General features: G+C 39.5%; 2 protein-coding genes and 1 long non-coding RNA gene across 4 annotated transcripts; 1 reads left to right on the top strand and 2 right to left on the bottom strand.

The window, feature by feature from the left end:
• Window positions 1-17: 17 nt before the first annotated feature.
• cunh14orf28 (chromosome unknown C14orf28 homolog) lies at window positions 18-3669 on the bottom strand. 2 transcript variants are annotated; one of them, XM_022750409.1, is made up of 5 exons: window positions 3435-3669; window positions 2624-3148; window positions 2043-2132; window positions 1821-1955; window positions 18-1118 (listed from the first exon to the last, which is right to left on the bottom strand). In XM_022750409.1, exons 1-5 carry the CDS (start codon window positions 3518-3520, stop codon window positions 935-937), a joined length of 1020 nt encoding a protein of 339 aa, XP_022606130.1. In that variant the 5' UTR covers window positions 3521-3669; the 3' UTR covers window positions 18-934. The 2 variants fall into 2 exon arrangements, with proteins under 2 accessions (XP_022606130.1, XP_022606131.1); XM_022750410.1 differs by lacking the exon at window positions 1821-1955.
• A 348-nt stretch (window positions 3670-4017) lies between these two features.
• On the top strand, window positions 4018-16248 carry LOC111225814 (C-1-tetrahydrofolate synthase, cytoplasmic-like). Its single transcript, XM_022750845.1, has 28 exons — window positions 4018-4176; window positions 6298-6382; window positions 6486-6545; window positions 6659-6712; window positions 6809-6945; window positions 7102-7202; window positions 7289-7425; window positions 7642-7753; window positions 7887-8014; window positions 8337-8434; window positions 8631-8804; window positions 9047-9183; window positions 9301-9347; window positions 9438-9545; window positions 9646-9720; window positions 9997-10099; window positions 10224-10300; window positions 10592-10732; window positions 10823-10891; window positions 11189-11300; window positions 12156-12295; window positions 12671-12712; window positions 12823-12923; window positions 13563-13740; window positions 13896-14003; window positions 14141-14293; window positions 14837-14943; window positions 15041-16248. The coding sequence occupies exons 1-27, from the start codon at window positions 4139-4141 to the stop codon at window positions 14924-14926; spliced, it is 2805 nt and encodes a 934-aa protein (XP_022606566.1). The 5' UTR covers window positions 4018-4138; the 3' UTR covers window positions 14927-14943; window positions 15041-16248.
• Window positions 16249-17329: 1081 nt separating this feature from the next.
• LOC111226104 lies at window positions 17330-18444 on the bottom strand. Its single transcript, XR_002665289.1, has 6 exons — window positions 18401-18444; window positions 18262-18307; window positions 17882-17892; window positions 17738-17794; window positions 17625-17645; window positions 17330-17524 (listed from the first exon to the last, which is right to left on the bottom strand). It is a non-coding gene; the product is annotated as an uncharacterized LOC111226104 (long non-coding RNA).
• Window positions 18445-23551: the final 5107 nt, after the last annotated feature.

The raw sequence follows: 23551 nt of genomic DNA, 5'->3' as shown, positions 1-23551 counted from the left end.
AAGACTGTGTCTGCATAGAAAAACAGCCATCAAAAACGAACTTTGATTAAGGATTTATGCTCAACAGGATTCACATATACAAACTTTCCTTGGCAGAGGCACTGTGTGATACCAGTAAATCTTTGAAAATTACAAAGTAAGATAACATGAAAATGTACGTATTTTCTGTGTTGGAGACTGCAGTGTGTGCTGAGATAGTGTTAAAATGCTTGAATTCAATTCATCATGTTGCCAGCTTAGTGGCCTGGAAGCCAAACAGGTAATATTTCAATTCTCAACATTTATATGATTTAAGAAATTTGTATTTTAACATTCACTCATTTGAACATGGTAAGAAAAAAACAAGTTGACCTGACATGTTTGGTTCCTCCCTCTCTACCCTCACACAACAATGTACATAGAAAAAAAGCACCAATTCAATTTTAGGAAAGGGCTGATATGCATAAATGTAAAGTTAAATGGATACAGTCAATGTCATCAGAAAATGCACCTCAAAGTGTAATCCATCTAACAACCATGCCATTTTTGAAATCATATCAGTCTCCTCTGTGTGGAAGGTAATGCATACTGTGTGCATTATTCACGGATATGATCATTTATGCATATCAACCCAGAACTATTATAGTCCATTATATTCTTGGATTCCAAGCATGCCCAAAAAGAAGTCATTTTCATTTTGCACAGTAAGCTTTCTGCGAGCATTCGGGTGACATGGAGCATGTGTCATTCAGCACCCGCACAGCAAACAGGAAGTAAATGCTGACAGGAATTCATAAAAAATTTGAGTAATGTGATAAGTAGAGGAACATGGTTGCAGTAATGTAATGCTATCCATGGGGTCATGGCATTACAATCAGAGGCAGGGCGGATGAATGTTTTCAATCTTGTGCTTCGTGCGACTCCTGCTCATCATCTGTATGTCCACTTGATGAGTTCACTTGTCGGAGGCGCGGATGTAGACCAGAGAGGACAGCAGCAGGAGCTCTGGTGGCTTGTGTAACAGGATCAGATTGTCACTCCTCAACCCGTCATAGTGCATCCAGCAGCCGTCTATCTGGAAGGCTGCAGAGTAGTGATGCTCCTCCTTGTTGAAGAGTGTGGCGCCCTCTAGTAAATACCTGCGAAGAAAAGAGTTCTTGTCATTATTCTGGCCAGGAAGTAATCCAGAGTAGTGGGAGTAAACAATGTTTTTTTTCTCTTTGGTCCAGGGACAAAGGTGTATCAGGGCTTGGATAAATAAATAAAAATACATTTTATTCTATAATTAGCAAGAGCTTTAATTCCCTTTTTTTTTTTTTTTCTTTTTAATATTGTGTCTTTCAACTGAGTAATATTTCTAAAATTAGCTTTGTTTTCCTTTACTGATATAGAGAAAGTCATCCTGCCTTCATCTTGTATTGCTTAGACTCCACACAGTTTTGTCTCCCTTGTTTCCTTTGTTGGCTGTTTATGACTTTTCATATCCTACTGATCATGTTGGATGATTATATTTATGCTCTCAAGTACACAGGAACCCCATCATAGCTGTACTTTGATGTAGATGAAAACCATGCAGCATGGCTATTAGACTTAATAACACTAAAATATTTTCCTTTGATCTAATTTAATGACCATCTACTATTATTGTTTACCTCCCTCTTATGACTCTTAAATTGTTTTTATATCTCTTCCTAAATGCTGGAGACATGCCTCTGTGCCAAAGCTGTAATCCTGCAGGTAAGTGGAATGGAAATTCATATGATAGTGGCTTGCACCACAGTGTGGCCAAAACATGCTACTGTACATTGAGCCAGTGGAAACACACTGTGCAAGTTTTATACCGATGCTGACAGAGAGCCAGGTGGTAAGGAACGTAGGACAGCTCCTCTGACTTCCACTGCTGCATGTTGAGAATGACAAAAGGTGGTGGTCCATGGCAGAAGACCCTCTGAGAGAACTCCCTCAGACCATCACACCTGTCACAAAAGATAATCAATTTGCCAAGGAAGTGGAATAAGACTGGACTGAATTAGAGGATGAGGAACATCTTCCCTATGTCTCACCCCAGTTCTGAGCAGAGTAGGAGCTTGGGGCAGAAGAACTCGTCCACAGCCGACTGAATAGGGTCTCTGTGAGGCAGCTCATGAGGAGGGCTGGAGGAAAAATGTGAGAGTGAAATTGTAGTAAATGAAAATTGTGTTAACCATCAATCAACACTCCGTTAATTAGGATTTCACCTACTTTGTGATAGGTAAAATGGAGAGAAAGGAGAAATACCTCTTTCAAACACAATTAAAGGTAGGTAAAGCAGCAATGCATGCACCCAGGTGGAGAATATGAAAGTTTAGTATGTCAGTGGGTGAAAATGAAACACTTTTAAAAGGTTGACAGACCTGAACTATACTGTATGTAGTAATATTTGTAGTGGTAGTATTTACAACAGTGACAGGGGACAGGCTGAGCTCTATTTGAGGATTATTTGATATTTTGCACAATCGATACAGAAGAAAACTGAAATATACTAGAAAATACAGCAGATGGTGACTCAGAATCTTTGCTAATGTTGAGAGAATGAAAACAGGGAAAAGTTGCCTTAAGTTCATTTTGTAGCATCAGGATATTATACTGCCTGTGTGCAGTATACCTGATGTTGATTGTGATCTTGACGAATTCCTGGAAGCGGGCTGGACAGCTCCAGTTGGTGCACAGGCTCTCCTGCATGGTGGACATGAGGTTCTCCAGGTTCTCTGTGAAGTTCTCATGCTCATTACCAAACAGGTCAATCTCCAGGGCAGCCTGGTGGATCTCTGAGCGGTACTGTCTTTTGGACATCCTGTCCCAGATCCACAGCATCTTCACTGTGGTGTAATCACAGGAGTCCATCAGGTAGAGGAAATACTCCACAAACTGCTTGCCTAGGAAGACGGCCAGCTCCCTGGGAAACCCCTGGTTGTCCCGCAGGATCACATACAGGATCATGAGGAAGCCATCAATAGTGCAGGTGTTTTTTAGGTTGATTTTGACGTATAGGGGGGTGCATGATATGGCCTTCCGCCCTGCCTTAATGGTAAAGACGCCACCCCACGGGAGCACAGGCCTCCAGAAGGAGCGGTCCTCTTCGTCATTGTTGTTGATGGAGGCACGGATTTCCTCAAACAGTGTCTTAGACCTAAAGAAACGTTATGCATGTGAGTTAGCGGAAGATTACACAGAGGGGGTTTGAACGTGGGTGAGGTTTAGTTTGTAGCACCGATGGATGTGTGCACAGAACCTTCTGAAAGACGGCAGTTTTGGTAAAAAGGTAAACACACACTATGCAAATAGCTACACGTAACGTTGAGTTAGCTTACAGTAACAAAACAAGCCACGCAGTGATGAGTTCAGGCATCCTCCAGGGAAGAGACACAGCCCAAAAGCCCGCTAGTTTAACAAATAAGCAGCTGCTATCAACTTACCTTTCGAAGTGGAGATTGTTCTCAGTGTTTGAAATCCGCGTTTGGAAGTCTTCGGTGTCGTTCAAAACACAGAATCTACTCTCCATAGCTCTCCGTATTTCTTCATGTCTTGCATCGCACTAAAAGCCAGATAAGTGGGGATAATATTTTCTAGCACTTTCTAATGAATGTCTTGAAGATGACACCTTCGCATGGATCCAAACAACGTCAAGTTGGGCCCATATAAACACTGCTGTGGTTTTTCTTTTTGACGGATAATCAAAGGGGTGTGTAAATATAGTGCTGCCCTCTGCTGATTCTTGGCGTAATTACGTCCCATCGCGTCCCGCCCATTCCTCTACCCCTGTGTGGGTGGTGTAGCAGATCCGGGAATGCTATTGGTCAACGGCTTCTTCTAGTGTTTTAAAAAAGATATATGATTGGCTCCCAGATTTGACCGTGTGCAGATAGACCCTCCCCCTCTGCTGTCATCTCCACTGGCGGGGCTACATTCTAGGTGCCAGACGCTATTCCTAAAAGTTAATACGCTGATTTTCAGCGGTAGTGCTGCACCTTTGAATGGAGCCTGCGCACCACATTAATTTCCAACGTTTTTAGAAAAAAACTTTAGTTTTTGGAAGCAGTCTCCGCGCTCCTCTTTTTGTCAGGCGTACAGTGTGCAGGAGCCACCAGCAACTCAGAGCACAGACTTCAAGGGTCAGAAGATGTCCGCTCAAATCATACGTGGGAAAGAGGTTTCAGCGTAAGTATCAAAATTTATCCTGCACGTTTATGCATGCAACCCAATAGGTGTAACGAAACGTGTCTTTGTAGTGGCTAACTACGCAGCTAACTAGCCACCTGAGTTACATTAACTTAAAAATTTACGTTGCATGAGTCATGAACAACTCCTGTGCTTAATCCAACTATAAATGCAGGTTTTATATTTCAAGAAACTGATCTTGTCCGGGTTGACGAAAGAAAATAATTTCAAAATGTAGTTTGATATGGTTGTACATGGTGCTGGCCACGTGAATGAAGTGTGCCAGCAGTCTTCCCTGATATTTGTGGAAAACCAGCTGATAAATCACAGTGGACTTTCTCAAGCTGCATGGGAGACTTGTTTGCTGACAGGTATGTAGCTCAGCCTAAATGTATTGGCTGATTTATGATAGTCAAAGTTGTAATTTGGTGGTAATCCATAAAGTTGGTTAATTGAAAACATTGGAATGAATGATTGTAAATCCTGCAGTATTATGTAAGAAGCTGTGTGTGGGGTTGTGATATGATCTTTGCCCTCTAGGTCCAGGGACTTGGTGAGCCTGACATAAACTTGTGAAACTCAGAAACCCCAAACTAACTTTTTTTTATTTACAACTCTTCATTTGACTCCCTTTTAAATGTTTCAGTTCAATTTGCAAATCGTTTCCTTGTGTTTTTTATAGTTCAAAGTTTGAATAAATCCTAACTGCTTATTGCCTATTAACAAAAGGTTTGGCAGGTCCAGATATATTTGCCTGAGAGACAAAACCGCCCCCTCACTTGAAAAGTGCTGGACATGTAGTTGCATGTGCTTGTCACAAGACATGACAGCCCGTACCCTGTTAGCTGCCCCTCACAGTACTCATTAGTTCAATTATTTTATGCAACACAAATTGTGTGTACAGCCTCTCTGTAGCTGGACAAAAACTGACATACTATTAATTATGATGGACAAGTGACCTACATTGACTGAAACTGGCTCTTTCTTTCAGGAGTGTAGTTTGGAGGATAATGGCACTGGTTGATCAGTGACCGGGAATTGTTTTATCAGCTATCATTGTGATAAGGATTCTTATTATGATACAATATTCTATGATTGGTTTTATGACATCTGGGATTTCTATTTTCTCCTTGGCGAATAAATAAAAAGCAACATGGTGCAGGTTGTGTGGAAAATAATGTACCTAAAAAAACTAAATTATACAAATGTATACTGTTTCATTTTTTTTCTTTGCATCATAGCTTGTAGAAAGGCAAAGATGTAGTTGCCTTTGCAATATTCGATGTTGTAAATGGGGCATGAAGACATTACGATCGTCCTCTGTTTTGATCAAGGTTATCACTAAACATACTATAGTTATTTTGGACAAAAAAACTGTTTGAGTATAAAACACAATTCCTTGAAAGGTCACTGGGGCAAAAACATTACTTAAAAGGAAGTTCAAATTGGTGTCACTCCATTGTGTCACGCATTTATAATCACTCACATAGTGCATTTCATCATCTCTGCAAATGAAGTTCATGTGATGCACAAAGGTCAGTCTATCATTAGAGCTTTCTGTGTGACTCTGTTGTCATTCTCATCCTCAGTGGATGAGATAAATAAAGCAGATTAGTAGTGTGATTGATTGTATGAATAGTATTCCAAGGGTTGACAGACATGACATCTTAAAATGTTTATAATTCCTATGAATTAATTCCTAAAGTCCAGTTAACTTTGTATCACTGTTGCCTGGTTTTGCCTTTGATTGGTTCAGTTGACTTTGTGTTGAGTGATGTGATAAGCCACAGCTGAGACAAAGTATTGGAATGTGCCCCGGCCTCCATGCCATTAAAAGAATAAAGACAAAACAAAGGCAAAGATAACACACATCTCTTGAAGTGTCTATCTGATGTCCTGGTTTTGCATGTGCCAGGATTCATGGCTGGTGAGGGGAAAATGATAACCAGATTCACAATGAGATAACCAGATGGCATGTATTGTAACCATTGGAAGGAAAGGAAATGGGTTTATGTTTGTGGCTTTAGTGCTATGCGGTCCTAACCCATCCCTTTTTATAATACTGCATCCACAGAGATAAACAACTCGGTAAGGTTTTATTCCATTGTTTTGTGTTCTCAGGCAGGTGAGGGAGCGTCTGAAGAAGGATGTGGAGCAGATGAAGCTTCAAGACCCCAACTTCAGACCTGGTCTGGTGGTCTTGCAGGTAAGTGCATGATGGGATTAATCATGGGTCATTGCTCCATCTTTATGGCAGAAGGCCCGTTCCTTCATACAGACAGGCAAAGTGATGCCACACATTTTTGCAGGTTGGAGACCGTGATGATTCAAATTTGTACATCAGCATGAAGTTGAAGGCAGCAACAGAGGTAATTATTTTTTGGTATAGAAGACATTTACATGCAATATGTAAACTATAATTGTGCTGTACGTTGTAGCAGTCAATCCCAGCTTTAGGCTTAAACCTCTCTTTTTAATGCAGATTGGTATTCATGCCACACATATGAGACTTCCCAAGACGGCAACAGAAGAGGAGGTGAGGACAGGTTTATACAGTTAAACATCCATCCCCTGATTTTGTTTCAGTGCTTAATACAGCTCAGGGAGTGTAAAGGCATCTGTCTCTCTGTAGATTCTTCACAGTATCACAGAGGTGAATGAGAACTCGTCTGTCCACGGCCTCATCGTGCAGCTGCCCTTAGACTCAGTTCACAAGATCGACACAGAGAAGGTCACCAACGCTGTGGCCCCAGAGAAGGATGTCGACGGGTAAGAGCACACGTAAACTAAAGATCATCTTTAAGGATTTTTTTCTATCTATTTGGAACAAGGTCGTGTGTTTCGTAGCTTGGATACCTTTAGATCTGTAGACATTGTTAGTTTAAGATATTTAATGTATTCTTGTGTGTTTCGGTCCATTTGCAGGCTAACCAGCATAAATGCAGGGAAGCTGTCTCGTGGGGACCTGGGCGACTGCTTTATCCCCTGCACACCAAATGGCTGCATGGAGCTGATCAGACAGACTGGTAAATTCAGAAAATAACACCCTAAAAGAAAGAACAAGAATTGCACATGGTCTGAATGAATCAATGGATTAAATGCTTCCCTGCAGGTGTGTCTGTGGCAGGGAAGAGAGCGGTAGTGATCGGTCGCAGTAAGATTGTGGGTGCGCCGATGCATGACCTGCTGCTGTGGAGCCACGCCACCGTCACCACCTGCCACTCTAAAACTGTTGATCTCGCTGGAGAGGTACAACAGCGTTACCATCACCCCACCTAGAGGAACAGTCCCATATATCATCATAATACCCATCAGCGGTTGTGTGTCTCACAGCAGTGCTAGCAGAGCATCAGTTAGACTTTAGCTAAAAAGAAGTTGTATAATAACCAACGGCCAGAATCAGTGTTGCACAGTGTTATTAATTTATGCATTGATTCATTCGTGTCTATCACTGTTCATGTCCAGGTGGGAAAGGCAGACATCTTGGTTGTCGGCATCGGTAAAGCAGAGATGGTGAAAGGAGAGTGGATCAAGAAGGGAGCGGTGGTCATCGACTGTGGCATCAACCACATTCCAGGTCTGACTATTTCTGAGGCTTTTCTTTTTCTTCTGCTTGAGTCATGGCACCGTGGAGTTTTCTTTAAGTGAATCAGTAGATGCTGGTGGTAATCGTGTGGTATTTATTTAACACTTCTCTCTGTCTCTTTCAGATGAGACTAAAGCCAGTGGGAAGCGGGTGGTGGGTGACGTCCACTACGCCTCAGCTCGGGAGCAGGCTGGCTTCATCACCCCTGTGCCTGGCGGTGTAGGACCCATGACTGTTGCCATGCTGATGGCGGTAAGGTTCATTTGGAGAGTTAATCCTGAAATAAATGCTATGTGGCCATTAATTAAAGCTGAGTTTCCTTAAATTGTCTGGTTCTTTTGTATATGTTATAGTATTTATTCAACCAGCCTTATCTTTTAAGTGCTTCTTATCATTTTAATACACGATTAGATCATTTTTATTGCAGCTAAATGATCTTAGATTTTCTTATTTTCATTTATGTTGTGAGAACACAGGATGTAAGGTTAAAATAATTGAAATTGCATTGTTTAAGATTTCCTTAATTCACACGTTAAAGGAAAGAATGATTGACCCTGTGTATGTGTGTGTACAGAACACAGTGCTGAGTGCAAAGCGCTTCCTGGAGGGACATCAACCAGGGAAGTGGAGCATTTCTTACACCAAACTCAACCTGCAGAAGCCCGTGCCAAGGTATGTGTCCTCACCTGACCTCTTCTTAGTCATGTGTTTCTTTAATTGTTACTGAAGGGCTGAACTGTTTGTTAAATTCAATAAACCACATGAAAGAGGAGCCCGTAGAAAACTCTGAATGTGCTCTTTGTCTTCAAGTCCTTGCTGTTTCTTCCTTTTGCTCAGATTTTGTGTGTTGTCTTTGTCACTCCAACAGTGACATTGTCATCTCTCGCTCCTGTGTGCCCAAGCACATTGACCGTATAGCAAGAGAGGTGGGCCTGCTCTCTGATGAGGTGGAACTCTATGGCAAGACCAAGGCCAAGGTCCAACTGAATATCATCAAACGCCTGCAGAGCCAACCAGATGGCAAATATGTGGTGGTCACTGGGTATGCTATCAGCACTACTGTACTGTTTGTTTTTCTCTGGACTATAGCATGTTTCACAACATTATTGTTTTTTATGTTTTATGTCAGGGGTGGAAATGTATTAATTCCCTTAATTTTTGTATGTAATAATAAACAGATGACAAAAAAGCATGTTTCCAAAACTGTCAAACTTTTGCTTTTAAAGTTACACATATTAATGTGCAGCAGATATGATCAGTGCTGACAATATTTTCTGTCCGTAGCATCACACCCACCCCTCTGGGTGAGGGAAAGAGCACGACCACCATCGGCCTGGTGCAGGCCCTGGGAGCCCACATGAACGTCAATGTGTTTGCATGTGTCCGACAACCTTCTCAGGGACCCACCTTTGGCATTAAAGGTGAACTTTGGAATAATGTTCACTCAGTAAGAGCTTGCAGGTTACAAGATGTTGAAACATACATTTTAAAAGTCCTATCCTGGTTCATGTATCTGTACTTTTGTCCTCTGTCTGCAGGTGGTGCTGCAGGAGGTGGATATTCTCAAGTCATTCCAATGGAAGAGGTACTGCGCTGCTGTTTGAAGTTAGAAACCATGCTGATTGCATAAGAATACAAAGAAAATATAGAATTTAATTAAATCTCTTCATTTTAGTTCAACCTGCATCTCACTGGTGACATTCACGCCATCACAGCTTCCAACAACTTAGTGGCTGCTGCCATCGATGCCCGCATGTTCCACGAGTCCACACAATCTGACAAGGTGGGTTCACCTTTTATTTCAGTTGTGTGTTTTCTTTCTTTCTTTTTTTTTAAATGCACTGTTAATTAATGTTTTGAAAATATTGTCTTTCTCTGTGTAGGCTCTGTACAACCGCTTGGTGCCGCTCAGTGGAGGACAAAGGAAGTTTTCACCCATCCAGATCAACAGACTGAAAGTAAGTGATTTTATACCCAGACTTGTAGGTTTCGACTGTACTCTCAGTCCATGTTAAAGTGCGCCTTTAGGGGTGACTGGACAGCCGAGTTGTTAGGGCGCATACCGTATGGGCGCAGATGCACTGAGCAGCAAGTCACTGGTTCGACATGTCATTTCCCTGCATTTCCTGTCTATCTCCACTGTCCTATCAAATAAAAGCACAAAAATCCCACCAAAAATAATAATAATTAATAAAGTGTACCTTTTAATATTAATGTTTCCTGTATATGTGTAGAGACTGGGCATAGAGAAGACTGATCCCTCCACTCTGACTGAAGAAGAGATCACCCGCTTTGCCCGCCTGGACATTGACCCAAGCTCTGTCACCTGGCAGAGAGGTATGAACATCTGCTACGCCTCAAAACTCTTGATGTTTTGTGCCTCAGTATGTCTGCTGTATATTGGATCCAGCCTTATGTACAATTTATTTAATGTTCATATGGTCTTTGTGTTTCACTTCAGTGTTGGATACCAATGATCGATTCCTGAGGAAGATCACCATCGGCCAGTCTCCAACTGAAAAGGGATACACAAGAGAGGTAAAAAGAAATGATTTATCATTCAGTAAAGGTCTCTATGTGTAATATTAGAAAGTGATTGACTTTGGTGCCCCCCAGTGGTAGGATCAAAAAAGCAAATAGCAATGCAACATAGAAGTTCAGATAGAAGCTGTAATCACATACAGATTATGCACATAGTGGATTTAACAATTGGATTGCAAAGTTAAGCCTAGACAGAGCAAAATAAAAAATACTCCACACTACTTAACTCGACTGTGTTATTGATAAGGAGACATGTATTTACGGTGCCCTGCTCCCTTTGTCCTCCAGGCCCAGTTCGACATCACGGTGGCCAGTGAAATCATGGCGGTTCTGGCCCTCACCAGCAGCCTGGAGGATATGCGTCAGCGTCTCGCCAAGATGGTCGTGGCCACCAGCCGCAACGGACAGCCCATCACCACAGAGGACCTGGTCAGTGTTCTGTAGCCTTCTTCATAGCCTGATCTTATATATAAGTATATGTGGAACGAGGCTCCTATAATTTACTGTTTTGCTTTACAGGGTGTGAGTGGCGCTCTAACTGTGTTGATGAAAGATGCGATAAAGCCAAACCTGATGCAGACTTTGGAGGTGGGTGACGTGTAGCATACACACTAATCTGTACAGAAATTTACAAACCAGAAAGTGTTGCATGGTAGCACTTAGATCTTTTAGGAACATGTGAATTTAAACTTTAAAGTTTAAAAAAAAATACCCACTAACTTCCAGTTCAGTCTTTTTACAAATGTTGTTCTGATGGTTGCTGTTGTTGGTTATTAAGCGGTTCTGTTTATTTTTTTGCTAAATTGTTTGTGATTCAAACTTGCGTGTATGCCAGGGAGATGACAATGCCTTGAGTTATGGGTTTTGTATCACATACATCCACAGGGAACCCCTGTGTTTGTCCATGCGGGCCCCTTTGCCAACATCGCCCATGGCAACTCCTCCATCCTGGCTGATAAAATAGCTTTGAAGCTGGTTGGACCTGAGGGCTTTGTGGGTAAGTGAGCTGAGAAAATGGCTTTATGGTAGCTGTTACCATTAATATATATATATATATAAATATAAAACTTTTTTGTGCCTGATCAGTGATCCAGGGCTGCACTGCTGCTACTGCTGTAGATGGTTTGTTTATACTGTACATGCTGACTGTAAAAGTGACATAGCAGATATCATATTGCAGTAAGTCAAGTTAGTTTTATTTATATAGCACATTTCATACGGCAGGCGTAAACTCAATGTGCTTTAAAGCAAGACTACATCATAGATAACAAAATATAAAATAGCATATAAGAAAATATTACATAAATAAAACATAGAGCACAAAAAACATACACAATAGGAAGGTATTATTCTAAAAGGGAAATAATAACAATAATAATAGTAACTCACACCAAACCTAACTAGAAGCTTGTGAAAATAGATATGTTTTTAATTTACTTTTAAAAGAAGACACTGTTGTAGCAGACCGTAATTCATATGGTAAAGAATTCCAGAGAGGAGGACCATAATGACTGACGGCACCATGAGCTGATTTAGAGTTGATTCTTGGTATAGTGAGGAGACCTTTGATCTGATGATCTAAGGGATCTCTTTGATGTGTATTTAGTGAGCATGTCACAAACATAGGAAGGAGCTAAACCATTAAAACATTTAAAAACAATGACAAGTATTTTAAAAATCAATTCTTTGTTTTACTGGGAGCCAGTGAAGAGATGATAAAATGGGAGTAATGTGCTCAGACCTTTTGGTTTTTGTTAAAATGATCGATGTTACTCTGTATTCCCCACACTCTTCTCTTCACCTCAAAACCTCCAATTATCCAATTATAACCTCTGCCAATTATCCCTAACAGTGACCGAGGCTGGTTTTGGTGCTGACATTGGCATGGAGAAATTCTTCAACATCAAGTGCCGCTACTCAGGCCTAAGGCCACATGTGGTTGTTTTAGTGGCTACTGTCCGAGCCCTGAAGATGCACGGAGGAGGACCAACGGTGAGTTTGCTTGAGTTTTCCTTATGATTTCAATAACAAGATGATTAGGTCAGTGACTTTATTGGAAAAACCACAGTTGCTTTTATATGTAATTTTACATGACATTCTCATTTCTCCGTTGTGAATATCCACATATTCACCTTAAGCATTTCCTTTGCACAAAACAGCGTCTCACCCTCTGTCAGCGGCCCGCTGGGAGTGTAATCACATTTCCTGCTGAGCTGATATCACAAAGCAATAACTCATTCATATTCTCACTTCTTCATTCATGCAGTTGTAGGAGTCATAATAAATGGTCATGCTTGTGTAAAATTTGGTGTGTGAGTTGTTGGAAGTATTAATTGAAGTGAAACATTGAACACATTTTTTGTACAGGTTACTGCTGGGATGCCACTGCCAAAGGAATATGTGGAGGAGGTAATGCAAAATGTTGTTATACACTATACAATATGTGAACTGAACATCGCTGTTTTTAACGTCATGCTCGTAAGCTTATTTAAGTGTGTTTTGTGTGTACCTGTATGTAGAACCTTGAGCTTCTGGAGAAGGGCTGCAGCAACATGAGGAAACAGATAGAGAATGCGCAGCACTTTGGTGTGCCTGTGGTGGTGGCTGTCAATGCTTTCAAGTAAGTCATGGATGATGACATTTTTATTTCACTTAAAGCTGCACAAATCAATATTTTTTTACATTATTATTAATTTATTATTTAATAATACATTATTATTAATCATTGGTCAAATGATTGCAGTATATGTAATGTGAACAGGGCAACTTAAAGTGACAGATCCACTCATTTCTGTGCCACAACTTTGCTGTCTTTACCTGAGCTTCAAATGGCAAAAATAGAGCTCAACAAGAGTGACTATTGGTCTTACATCCATCAGAAGGGCAGAAACTTGATTCCAAATTAATGCTAATGTTGCTTCATATCTGCTGGATGTTTAGGCAGCTGTTGGCTAACATGTTAACAACCTCATAAGGGGAAACATGACAATGTTGTTTACAGCTTGTTTGTGCTACCCCCAAGTGGTCAAAAATGAATTAATGTAGGTTTTTAAAGCAGAATCAAGACACAGTCAATCTTTTTTCACTTCCTTTTCATATCAAGATGTAATCACCTTTCTTGAGGCCGAAATGTATTATGTCAGTATAGAGATTAGGTGATAAATAAGATGTAAATGTCATTGTGTCATTTATTATTGACATGTAGTAGATTTTTCTATGTCTATTTATCCCGCCTTTCTTGTGCTGATCTCTCTTGCAGGACAGACACTGAGGCTGAGCTGGACTTGGTCTGCAGCATGGCCAAAGCCGCCGGAGCCTTCGAGGCTGTGCGATGCTCCCACTGGGCCGAGGGCGGAGCTGGCGCGGTGGCCCTCGGTCAGGCTGTCCAGAGGGCCTCCGGGGCCCCCAGCAACTTTAAGTTCCTCTATGATTTAGAGGTATGGCCTCTAACCTTGATTCGCTGTAGTCGATTGTTGGATAAAAATGTAGTATTTGAATTAGTTTGATAGAAAAGGTGTATATTTTTACTGTTTTGGCATTGGTCTGCAGGCATACACTGATGTCCATATGTATATCTCTACTTCCACTTTAGCTCCCTATTGCTGATAAGATTCGAATAATTGCCCAGAAGATCTACGGAGCAGATGATATTGAGCTTCTCCCAGATGCTCAACACAAGGTGGAGCTCTACACCAAACAGGTCAGCAACTGTTAATTTTTTTGTTTTTGTTTCATCTGTGTTGTCAGGGCTGTTCTTTTGGTTGCAGCCATCAGTGGAGAGTCTATAATTGGATGGTGAATGGTTGAATAGGCCTTTGTTTCCTCTTCTGCCATCAGGGTTTTGGCAATTTGCCAATCTGCATGGCAAAGACTCACCTGTCGCTTTCACATGAGGCAGACAAGAAGGGTGTGCCCAAAGGGTTCGTCCTGCCAATCCGAGACATCCGAGCCAGTGTGGGTGCTGGCTTTCTGTTCCCACTGGTTGGCACGGTAGGCTCACATTTACACTTTTTTTTTTTCCCCATTAATTTGTCTTTCTTATGGAGCAGTACCCTGCTCATACAACACTTGTAGCACTCAACTCAACTGTCTGATTCTTTTCGTTTAGATAACAAACACATGACATCGCACACTGTTGCAAACCCATAAACAGTGTGTTCATACTGTGTAGTGTAGAAGGTAAATGGCTGAATCCATACATGATCAAGTGACACCCTGCAAAACATTACATTTGTGTTTTTGTTTATCTGTGTAATTTTCCATCTGCTGTGTCTGCAGAAGGCTCAGCTGCAAACCACTTACCCTAACATTACTGTAGAAATAATGGTTTCATTCTTCATTAAACAGCACTGATAATGAAATCACTCTACATGTCATCACTTGAAAATCATAAAAGTAGATTGTGAGAGTAGTAGTAGATTTTTCAGCTTGCATTCTTTGTGTGTACAGTGTACGAGTACAATGACTGCTCAGTGTTTTCCTTGACAGTGTTTGTCATTTAAACGATTTTCTCTGTCTGTGTCTTTATCCTAGATGCCCACGATCCCTGGTCTGCCCACCAGGCCTTGTTTCTATGATATTGACCTGGACCCTGAGACTGAACAGGTCAATGGGCTCTTCTAAAACAGGACTGTACGATGGTAAGGGAGCTAGTTAAGATGTACATGTATAAATCTCACAGTTGGTGGTCACAGATCATGACTGTATATTGCCCTTTCTGTTTCCTCTTTTCCTCAGTGTATAGTTGTGGCCCAGCGCCCCTCCCCTACTGAGCCTTAATGAAATATGATGGACTGATAACTGGAAGTGCCTCAAGCTCGTCTGCTGGTGCTTTTTCTTTGTTGTTTTTCACTCAGACACTGACATCTGTAAATAATTGATTTGCTTTGCCCAGAGGGCGGCTGATGGGCAAATCAAGCAGCTTAATTAATCACAGGACCATTCATTCCCCAGAGATTGAAAATCTGTGATAGACTTTTCGCAAGGGGAAAGTATTCTGTTGACAGATCTTTAAGTTACTTTGCTCACTGTGCATAAACAAGCCCGACTTGTATTTTCCCTTTCCAAAACTCCAAAAGACTAGTATTTACTACTCGTATGTTTTGTATGCACTACACGAGGCCATCGCCTCCAGGCCACTGTCTTCAACAAGTCTTAACATAAAAATAAAGGGGCTTTACAAAAGGTTTAATGATTATTCCAACACACCAGCAACAGCAGGGCGTTATGTTTTTGGGTTGTCTGTATCTACATACCATTCCCATGAATGCAATATCTCAAGAACCACTCAAGGGCATCCCTTCAAATTTGGCACAAACATTCAATTGGACTCAAAGATCAAGTGTTTATATTTTGGAGGTCAAAGGTTAAAGTTCAAAGTGACGGTGACCTCACATTCTATAAATGCAATGTCTCAGGAACGCCCAGAGGGAATTTCATTGCCATATCTGGCATAAACATGTCACTTGGACTCTACGATGAATTGATTAGAATTTGGTCGTCAAAGGTCAAGGTCACTGTGATCTCACGAAACATGTTTTTGGCCATAACGCAAGAATTCCTGTGCTAATTATTACACACTAACGCAAATGTCCAATAGGATAAAATTATGATATTTCATATCGAAATTGTCAAAGGTCAACTTAACTGTGACATCATAACGTCCCATTATTCAACACTGTAACTCAGGAAGAGGAGATTGTGATCATATTTCCTGTAACTTGTCTGGTTGGCGGAGGCATACAATCGTGAGGCGGTACTTGAGCAATATTGTGACTAATACCTGTCAAATGTCCTATTTTACTGTCCTGTATTCTAACTGACTTTTCTAACTCTGTCTAACTGCTGGATCTGCACTGCTGTGAAAATGAACTGTCATGATGTTGTAAGTCAGTGATTTCGACTTTTCTGTCGGAAAAAGATCAAATAAAGTCTTCTTTACAATTTTTGGAGATTACAATTTTTTTTTTTACTGTATTTGTTGAGCATTTTTTCTTACTATTCTGCTACCTCCATGCCTTTGTCTGCAGTCAAGATTATTTTTATCATATTATGTCCAGAGTATCTGTTTCTGAGCATGTACAATTTCATTTTTTAATTGTAGTCTGGCTACAAATATTATATTATATATTTATATATTTTTAAAATACGTGTTATCCTTTATATTTATTTACGTCAATCCTGATTTTTACTCAAATTTTAATAATTATCTCACAGTAGCCTTTGAGTGCGTCCTTAAGAATGTACCTCCTCTTTACTGCACATATTTAAATCTGAGTATGTGACAACTCAATCTTTGAATATTTAGTAGTAAATATCAGAGTACATATTGAGTTGTTGTGCTTACTATACATTTGTTGATCTCTAGATAGTGAGTGATGATTGCTGAAGCATCCATTCAATAGTAATGAAGGTGAGCGTGATCACAGCAACTTTTTCTTTCCACAGCACAAATGTTGAATGAGACATTGTGACTTGTTGAAACACCTGAATGAAGAAAAAATGTTTTCCAGCTAAATGCATTTTTATTTCACATATCAATTAGGAAACAACTTCTCTAATGAATTTCAAGATAAACTCATCAGTCATCGCATCACTATGGAAACCAATGTGCTGTTGTTCACTTGAGTGTTCAGAGGCACACTCAAAGATGTGACACATACAGTGCCATGGGGTGGAATAAGGGGAATCAGTGAACCAAGACACAGTCATTGACCTGTAAGGAACAATTTTGTATGCATATGATCTTCAGCTGAAATATATTAACTGATAGATAGAAACAGTCTAATTTTAAAGGTTGGATCTCTGCAACTGCCACTGAGCAGTATATTGTGAAGAGAAAGGTATTATGTTTGTGGATTAACCAGAAATACTCATGTTTACCTTCAAATTATAGAGGCCAATAGAAATTAAACAATTACATTATGTACCTAAGACAATGAACTATAAAAGATCACATGCATCTGTTTTGGATAAATGTGTTAATATAGGGTCTGTCACTGACGTGAAACAATAAACCAGTCTTGCTTATTTCTGGATTAGTTTATTACAGATATATTTAATTCTGTACAATCATTATCACAGAATGGTAATTGAAGGATTTCTTCATCACGGACGACCACCACCACGCATTTCTTGTCCACGTCCTTGTCCTTGTCCTTGTCCTTGTCCTTGTCCTTGTCCTTGTCCTCCCTTGCCTCTGTTTTTCCCTTTTCCTTTTCCCTGTAAACAACAATAAGAAAAATGGCCGACTCTATTTTCGAAAAGACAGACAAATAAATGGCTGTATAATTTTAATTCAAAAAGCTTATAAAAGCATTACCTTTTTCCCCATTCCTCCTTCCTATAAAAGATAATGGGAAATTAACTCAAGGGTGCTACAAAATTACTGAATCAGCCAGTTAGCACACATAAAAAAAAAACAAAGTGACTTACTCCCTCTGACTCAGACCCAGAGCTTTCCTCCTCATCTGACTTCTTTCCCCTCTCCTCCTAATAGAGGGAAATAGCTTCATAAGCACACGTATCATGCAGTTAGTCACAGGTCTAAAGCACTGTAAGGAAACAAAACTGACTCACCGCTTTGCCTTCTGTGATAGGAAGACAAAAAACAAAGTTAAAAATGTGCAAATTAATAGAGCAATCACACACTAACTAAAATGAAATGTGTCAAAAGAATTTGCAAATGGGCAGTTGTGAAAAACACCTACAATCTTTGTTGAATTTAAGCCAATACTGCAGCGTGGAATGGAAAAAGGTCTGATCAACACAGGGCATTCCCTGTGTTGATCAGACCTTTTGACCTGAATTTTTTTTTTTTTTTTTTTAGCATTTTTTTAGTGCTTTTTTCCCCTTAACTCATCTGCAGTTGTGTGAAATATTTGAATTCCTGGGAACCAAACTTTTGTGCTGTTCCACAGGTGTCTTTGAAAATATAACAATTAATCAAAGAGCCTTACGGTCACTCATTTTGTCTTGTTGACAAGTGCAGTAGAAAGTATTTTCCTGGAAGAATAAAAAATGGGAAAAGGATATTAAAATTCGAATCATTAGGTTCCTAGCAGTCATTACAAATAATCGAGAATAGCCACTACATACCTGGTGCAGAGAGGAAACCGACTTGTGTCAAACGTGTGTTCACTCTGTATTTATAAGGAGCCATATAAGGGGGTGTGTTTGTGTTGTATGTACTTGTCATGTCATGCTATCTTACATTTTGATCATTGCAGGTCACGTAAGGTTTGGGTGTGGCCAGAAAAACAACAGTTTTTTTCTTTGAGAGTGATTGTTAATTCCACATCAAAACATCACATAAAGGACTCTCAAAGACACTGACAGCAGGGGCGTAAACCAGAGGAAACTGGTCCACCCTTCACTCTATGAGACAGGTTTTGTTCTACTCTGACTAGTCAAACTTTTTCTCAGAAAAATCACCTTGATATACAGCTATTTCCTGTTCGTTAGAGTATGTTTGGGGAAATGTAATGCCTGGATTACATTTTATATAAAAAATTTGAATGATCACATATCTGTACAAGAGTCCATTCATACAACTCATATAGCATTTGTGAATGAGTACTGAGAGCTTTTACTGAACTAAAACAAGCAAAATCACTTTATAAAAATACTCCATTACAAGTAAAAGTCCTGAATTTGTTGAAGTGTTGAATTTTACTTGCCACAAAGGTATTAGCAGCAAAATGTATTAAGCATCAAAACAAAAAGTGCTCATTGGGCGTTGGACAGAAAAAGAACAGAAAAGCTTAACACTGCTTCCTTTGGGCTCCATCATGGCACTGTTTGTATGGTATAAAATTAATCCTTCCATGATGCCAGGCCTCAGTGGAATTTGAGTCGATTATAGATAAACAAGGAACCTGAAATGCAAAAGCAGCAACACCCATGATTCAGGTAACCCTGGCACTAGTGTACAAATGTTTTTATTTTCTAACGCCAACAATAGTAACACCACCACAACTGTCCGTGTATTATAATTATACATGTAACAACTCACAACACACCTGCTACTATTTTAAGGCATTCATACAAAACTAATCATCAAAAATGTCACATCAGGTGATGCGGGTGTTGTGTGAGAAGACAGACAAACAGGTGATGATTGAAGAACAGGTTTGAAAACACCCAAACTATTATGACCTGTAATGATCTGTGTTTTGTTTCCTGAACTCCAGACCTGTCTAAAAATCTTGTTAGCAGGGAACTCTCATTTCCTCATCTACTGCTTTTTAATGTCACTCAAACTCTTAGTTCAGCATATATTGGCACGTATGTGTGACTCAGGGAAAGGAACACCTCATCTTACTTTCATCATTAATCGTCTGACAGACTCAGGCCCCTGGAGCTGCTTAACTGTCAAACAATGTTCAAAAGGCGTGGACCAAAAAGGCCCCTGTCTCCCTGTCTGTGCTGGAGTTGTCTGTGCCTTTGTCCAACCTGTGACAATTGGGCTTTGGCGCCATCCAGTGGACATAATGTGAAGATGACGATCCAGCTAGTGTGGATGTAGTATCTATCTATGAGTACTTATAGCGTTCTAGAATGGTGATTTTAAATTTTGGCATTGAAAATAAAGTTGGGCGAAAACAAAACCTGAACTGAAAAAGGAAACAATGGTATTGGAACACTTGTATAGGAAAAAGTTGAATTGGCACCATGGCACCAAATAATTTTCTTATATTAATTTAATATTTTCTGTATTACAGTGTGTTTTTCTCTCATTGTTAGAAGGGTGGGGGTTAGGGGCGGAGCAAGTAATGCGTGATTTATTTACGTTCAGACAGCTGGTAGGACGGGGTATGTAGGCAATGGCTTCCGCCAATTCACCTGGAACTCCCAAACCACAGGTAAGTCTGCTGCTTTCTGCAATGGTGTTTTTTTTACACAGGACTGGGCTGGTTAAAGTTCACTTCTAACGGACGGTATGCTGTTTCGGCAGAGGTCCGATGGAACAAGCATACATGTCAGCGGTCAAGCCCCATACTATTCTTGGTGTTTATTTCTGTGCAGAATTCTCTCAGAAACTTTATGTAATTTCCTGGTGTGGCCAGTAGGGGGAGCTACTGACTGAAATTATTCCAGTGCTACATGGGAAGAAGACATCGTCAGCCTTTACCAGTTGCTGGTTGCTATGGGCATAGACATATGGCCTTCACAAGTAAAAGAAGTGAGGATATCCTGTGTGTGCTCATAACACACGTAAGCATATGTGTCCAGTTATTTATAATATATTTAGCATGTTATATTCTTATGTTGGAGATATCGCTGTGATTATAGATAAAGTATGAGCTGTGTTTCGCAAGCTAATGGTTCTACCTGCACTGGCTACTTGAGCTAGCATAATTGCTCAACATGTAAGGCAGAGGATGTAAGGATGATTGATGATGACAAGGGATATGGCTAATTCTCTGGTTGCAGGAATGACACTGGCGGTGCTGGTAAAGACACTGATGAAGCCGATAAAATCTTGACTCACTTTATGGAAGTTCTTTGAAGGGCCACCGGCCAACCGGGATTTGAGCCCGTCGTCCCCATGGCTACAAAGATAGCTATAGCTGCTCCTTACCTCTGAATATTGCAAGGCTAGCTTTAGCTACTAACTCTTGGACTAAGGCTAGCATTAAGCTATTACACAGTGCCAGTAAAGTACCAGTAGTAAAGTAAAGCTTTAGATTTTGGACGTGATAAGGCTAGCATTAGGCGTTATCTTAAAGTTTGGACATTAGCTACTGACATAATAAGACTAGCATTATTTACTACTTTTAGAAATTTTAAGGGTAGCATTAGCTGCTAACCCTTGGACATTAGAAAGCCACCATGAGCTGTTAACATTTGGACATTTCAAGTTGAGCTAATACACACTCTTTGTTATCTTGTGATTTAATTTTTAATGTGGTATGGAAAATTCATGTCAAAATGAAAAAAAAAATTCAACGATCAAAGACAGAAAGCAATAATAACATTAATTTAATATATGTTGTTTATTTAATCACAAGTAAATGCAGATATAAAATGAAATACATGTACGGTATGTGTGTTGCATTTAACTTTATTTCAGGCATTTCAAATTTTCCATTCAAAGGAGCCCAATGAAAACCAACTCCGGAACAAAAAGTATGTGGATACAATGCAGACCATGTCTGCTTATTTTTGGCAATTTAGTTTAGTTTTTAGTTTAGCGATTTTGTTTATTTGTTGAACGTCTGTTTATGATTTTTAAAATTGAAAACCAAACAGATTTTTAAAATAGAATGGGTTATGAATGGGATGGGATGAGATGGTGCTTATCGGTGAGTTTATAACTTTTTAGAACATATAACATAAAAACAACCTCAGCTAACCAAGTTAATCGTAGTTTGGTTCATAACTTCCCTAATTATCGACATAAGATTTATTTCCAAATGGAAATGATCTTCATTTGAAATTCACTATATCACTGAAAAGTTGCATACCAACTGTAAGGTAGTAGTAGTTTACTAACAGCTTGTTTGTATCAAAAAGTGTTGATAGCTGATCACATTAGCTGCTTTTGTGTAATTTCTAAATGTCAGCTTTCAGCTGATGATTACTTAAACCTTGTGGTGAACCTGCTGACAAGTTGAATGCCATTTTGAACTGAGAAAGCTGGCGTTAAAACAGTCATTTAACAATAATCATAATTGTTCTTCTAAAAAATCCTCTTACTTTTACACTGAACATAGTCTCATGAAGTGGGACAGTAAAACTTTCAAACATACATAGTCCTCATAGCCAACAGTTGGTGAATTACAATACTAAAACTGTAATTATTAATTTTGATAATTGATAATTGTTTAATTATCCAAAAATATTTACAAAATGCAGTAGTTGTTGATATTTTATATTAATTAGGTGACAAATGGAATTAAATGACAAACATGTTGCAAGAAAGTTGAGAAGTTATTTTTGTTCATTTGTTTTTAATCAAACAATGATATTCCATCTTTTAATTGGATGAAGCATAATCGCTTTTTACAGTGTAATACAAACTGTCACCTAACTATGATTAAGTATTCACAAAGCACTGACTAGGGGTGCTTCTCAGTACCATAAAATGTCTCCCCATTTCCTTCACTTGCATCCTGTCCTTGTGTCTCAGTCCATCTCACAAAAGAAGAGATGCAACATCCTTTTCTCTAACCTGTAATCTAAAGCAATGTCTGGTGATGACAGCACATCTGGATAACAGCTGGATCAGCTGTCAGTCTGCAGATGTTAAGAGCCTCTTATGCCTTGGAGTTTGTAATTACACAGATAAAATTATGCACTGTTCAAACAGTAAGAACATCCATTTCAGCGGTGTAGTGACATCCTCCGACATGACAAAAGTGATATCATAAATGAACTTTTGGACAGCAGCTACACAATCATTAAAAAAGTATTTTGTATTTATATTGCTAACAGATCCATCAAACCACAGTTTGCAAAGTTACTGCTCAAAAACTGAAAGCTAGTAATACAACAAAGCTTGAATTATTTTTGAATTATTTGCATCTGCATTTGTTGATGGTCTGTTTGTAAATTCATTATGCAATTATCCAGGCTATGATGAGAATGTCTTCTAATTTGCCGAAATGATTTAGTAGTGTATATGTTTTAGTCACAGTGGAAATATGTATTCTTTACTACTTCTACTTTACTTGTGCTTCCTGCAAGCCCATATCACTATACTGTTGTTCTACTTACATTTGTTTCCCTGTTTCCAGCAGCTTCATCCTGAGGCAGCGGGAAAATGTTATGAAAACTGGGCTGCTTTTGATGACAATCCTTATGTATGCCCATCAAGAGGGAAACCGCACTCAGTGCTGGATGACATGACACCAGGTAAGATACAATATTTCTTCTGGTAATATGCCATAATCTAATAATAAAAAATAAAAAAAAACAACAGTGGAAAGATAGTTTAGATATTTTGGAAATTAGACTGTATTTCAGAGTTTTCTAACACAGTATCATTTGGTAAATATAACTTTGCTCTTTGCCTTAGTACTAAGAAACTTGTAGCTGATGTTGGACTGTAGTTGACCTACCTGGAGCATAAAATAAAAAATAAAATACTGCCTCGTCACTGACTTGGAGTTTGTGGTGCAAACGGGTTCTATTAGGGTTTTTGAAACAAAAAAACAAAAAAAACACCTAATGACAAATCTAGTGACTTTTTGGACAAACCTTGTCTACTTAGAAGATAGTCAAAGATATCCTGTCACTTCTAAC

The sequence above is a fragment of the Seriola dumerili genome, unplaced genomic scaffold (assembly GCF_002260705.1).
Source record: "Seriola dumerili isolate Sdu_G_001 unplaced genomic scaffold, Sdu_1.0 BDQW01000149.1, whole genome shotgun sequence".
NCBI lineage: Eukaryota > Metazoa > Chordata > Actinopteri > Carangiformes > Carangidae > Seriola > Seriola dumerili.
Note: the sequence above shows the minus strand (reverse complement) of the source record. Positions and strands in the feature narration are given on the sequence as shown.

Excerpts from the sequence above, each read along its gene's own strand:
- cunh14orf28 (XM_022750409.1), bottom strand. The coding sequence starts at position 3,520 with ATGGAGAGTAGATTCTGTGTTTTGAACGACACCGAAGACTTCCAAACG. Across the intron at positions 2,133-2,623 it reads AAGATCACAATCAACATCAG|CCCTCCTCATGAGCTGCCTC; the intron begins GTATACTGCACA and ends TTTTTCCTCCAG. Across the intron at positions 1,956-2,042 it reads CTACTCTGCTCAGAACTGGG|GTGTGATGGTCTGAGGGAGT; the intron begins GTGAGACATAGG and ends CTTTTGTGACAG.
- LOC111225814 (XM_022750845.1), top strand. The coding sequence starts at position 4,139 with ATGTCCGCTCAAATCATACGTGGGAAAGAGGTTTCAGC. Across the intron at positions 6,383-6,485 it reads CTGGTCTGGTGGTCTTGCAG|GTTGGAGACCGTGATGATTC; the intron begins GTAAGTGCATGA and ends ACATTTTTGCAG. Across the intron at positions 8,015-8,336 it reads CTGTTGCCATGCTGATGGCG|AACACAGTGCTGAGTGCAAA; the intron begins GTAAGGTTCATT and ends GTGTGTGTACAG.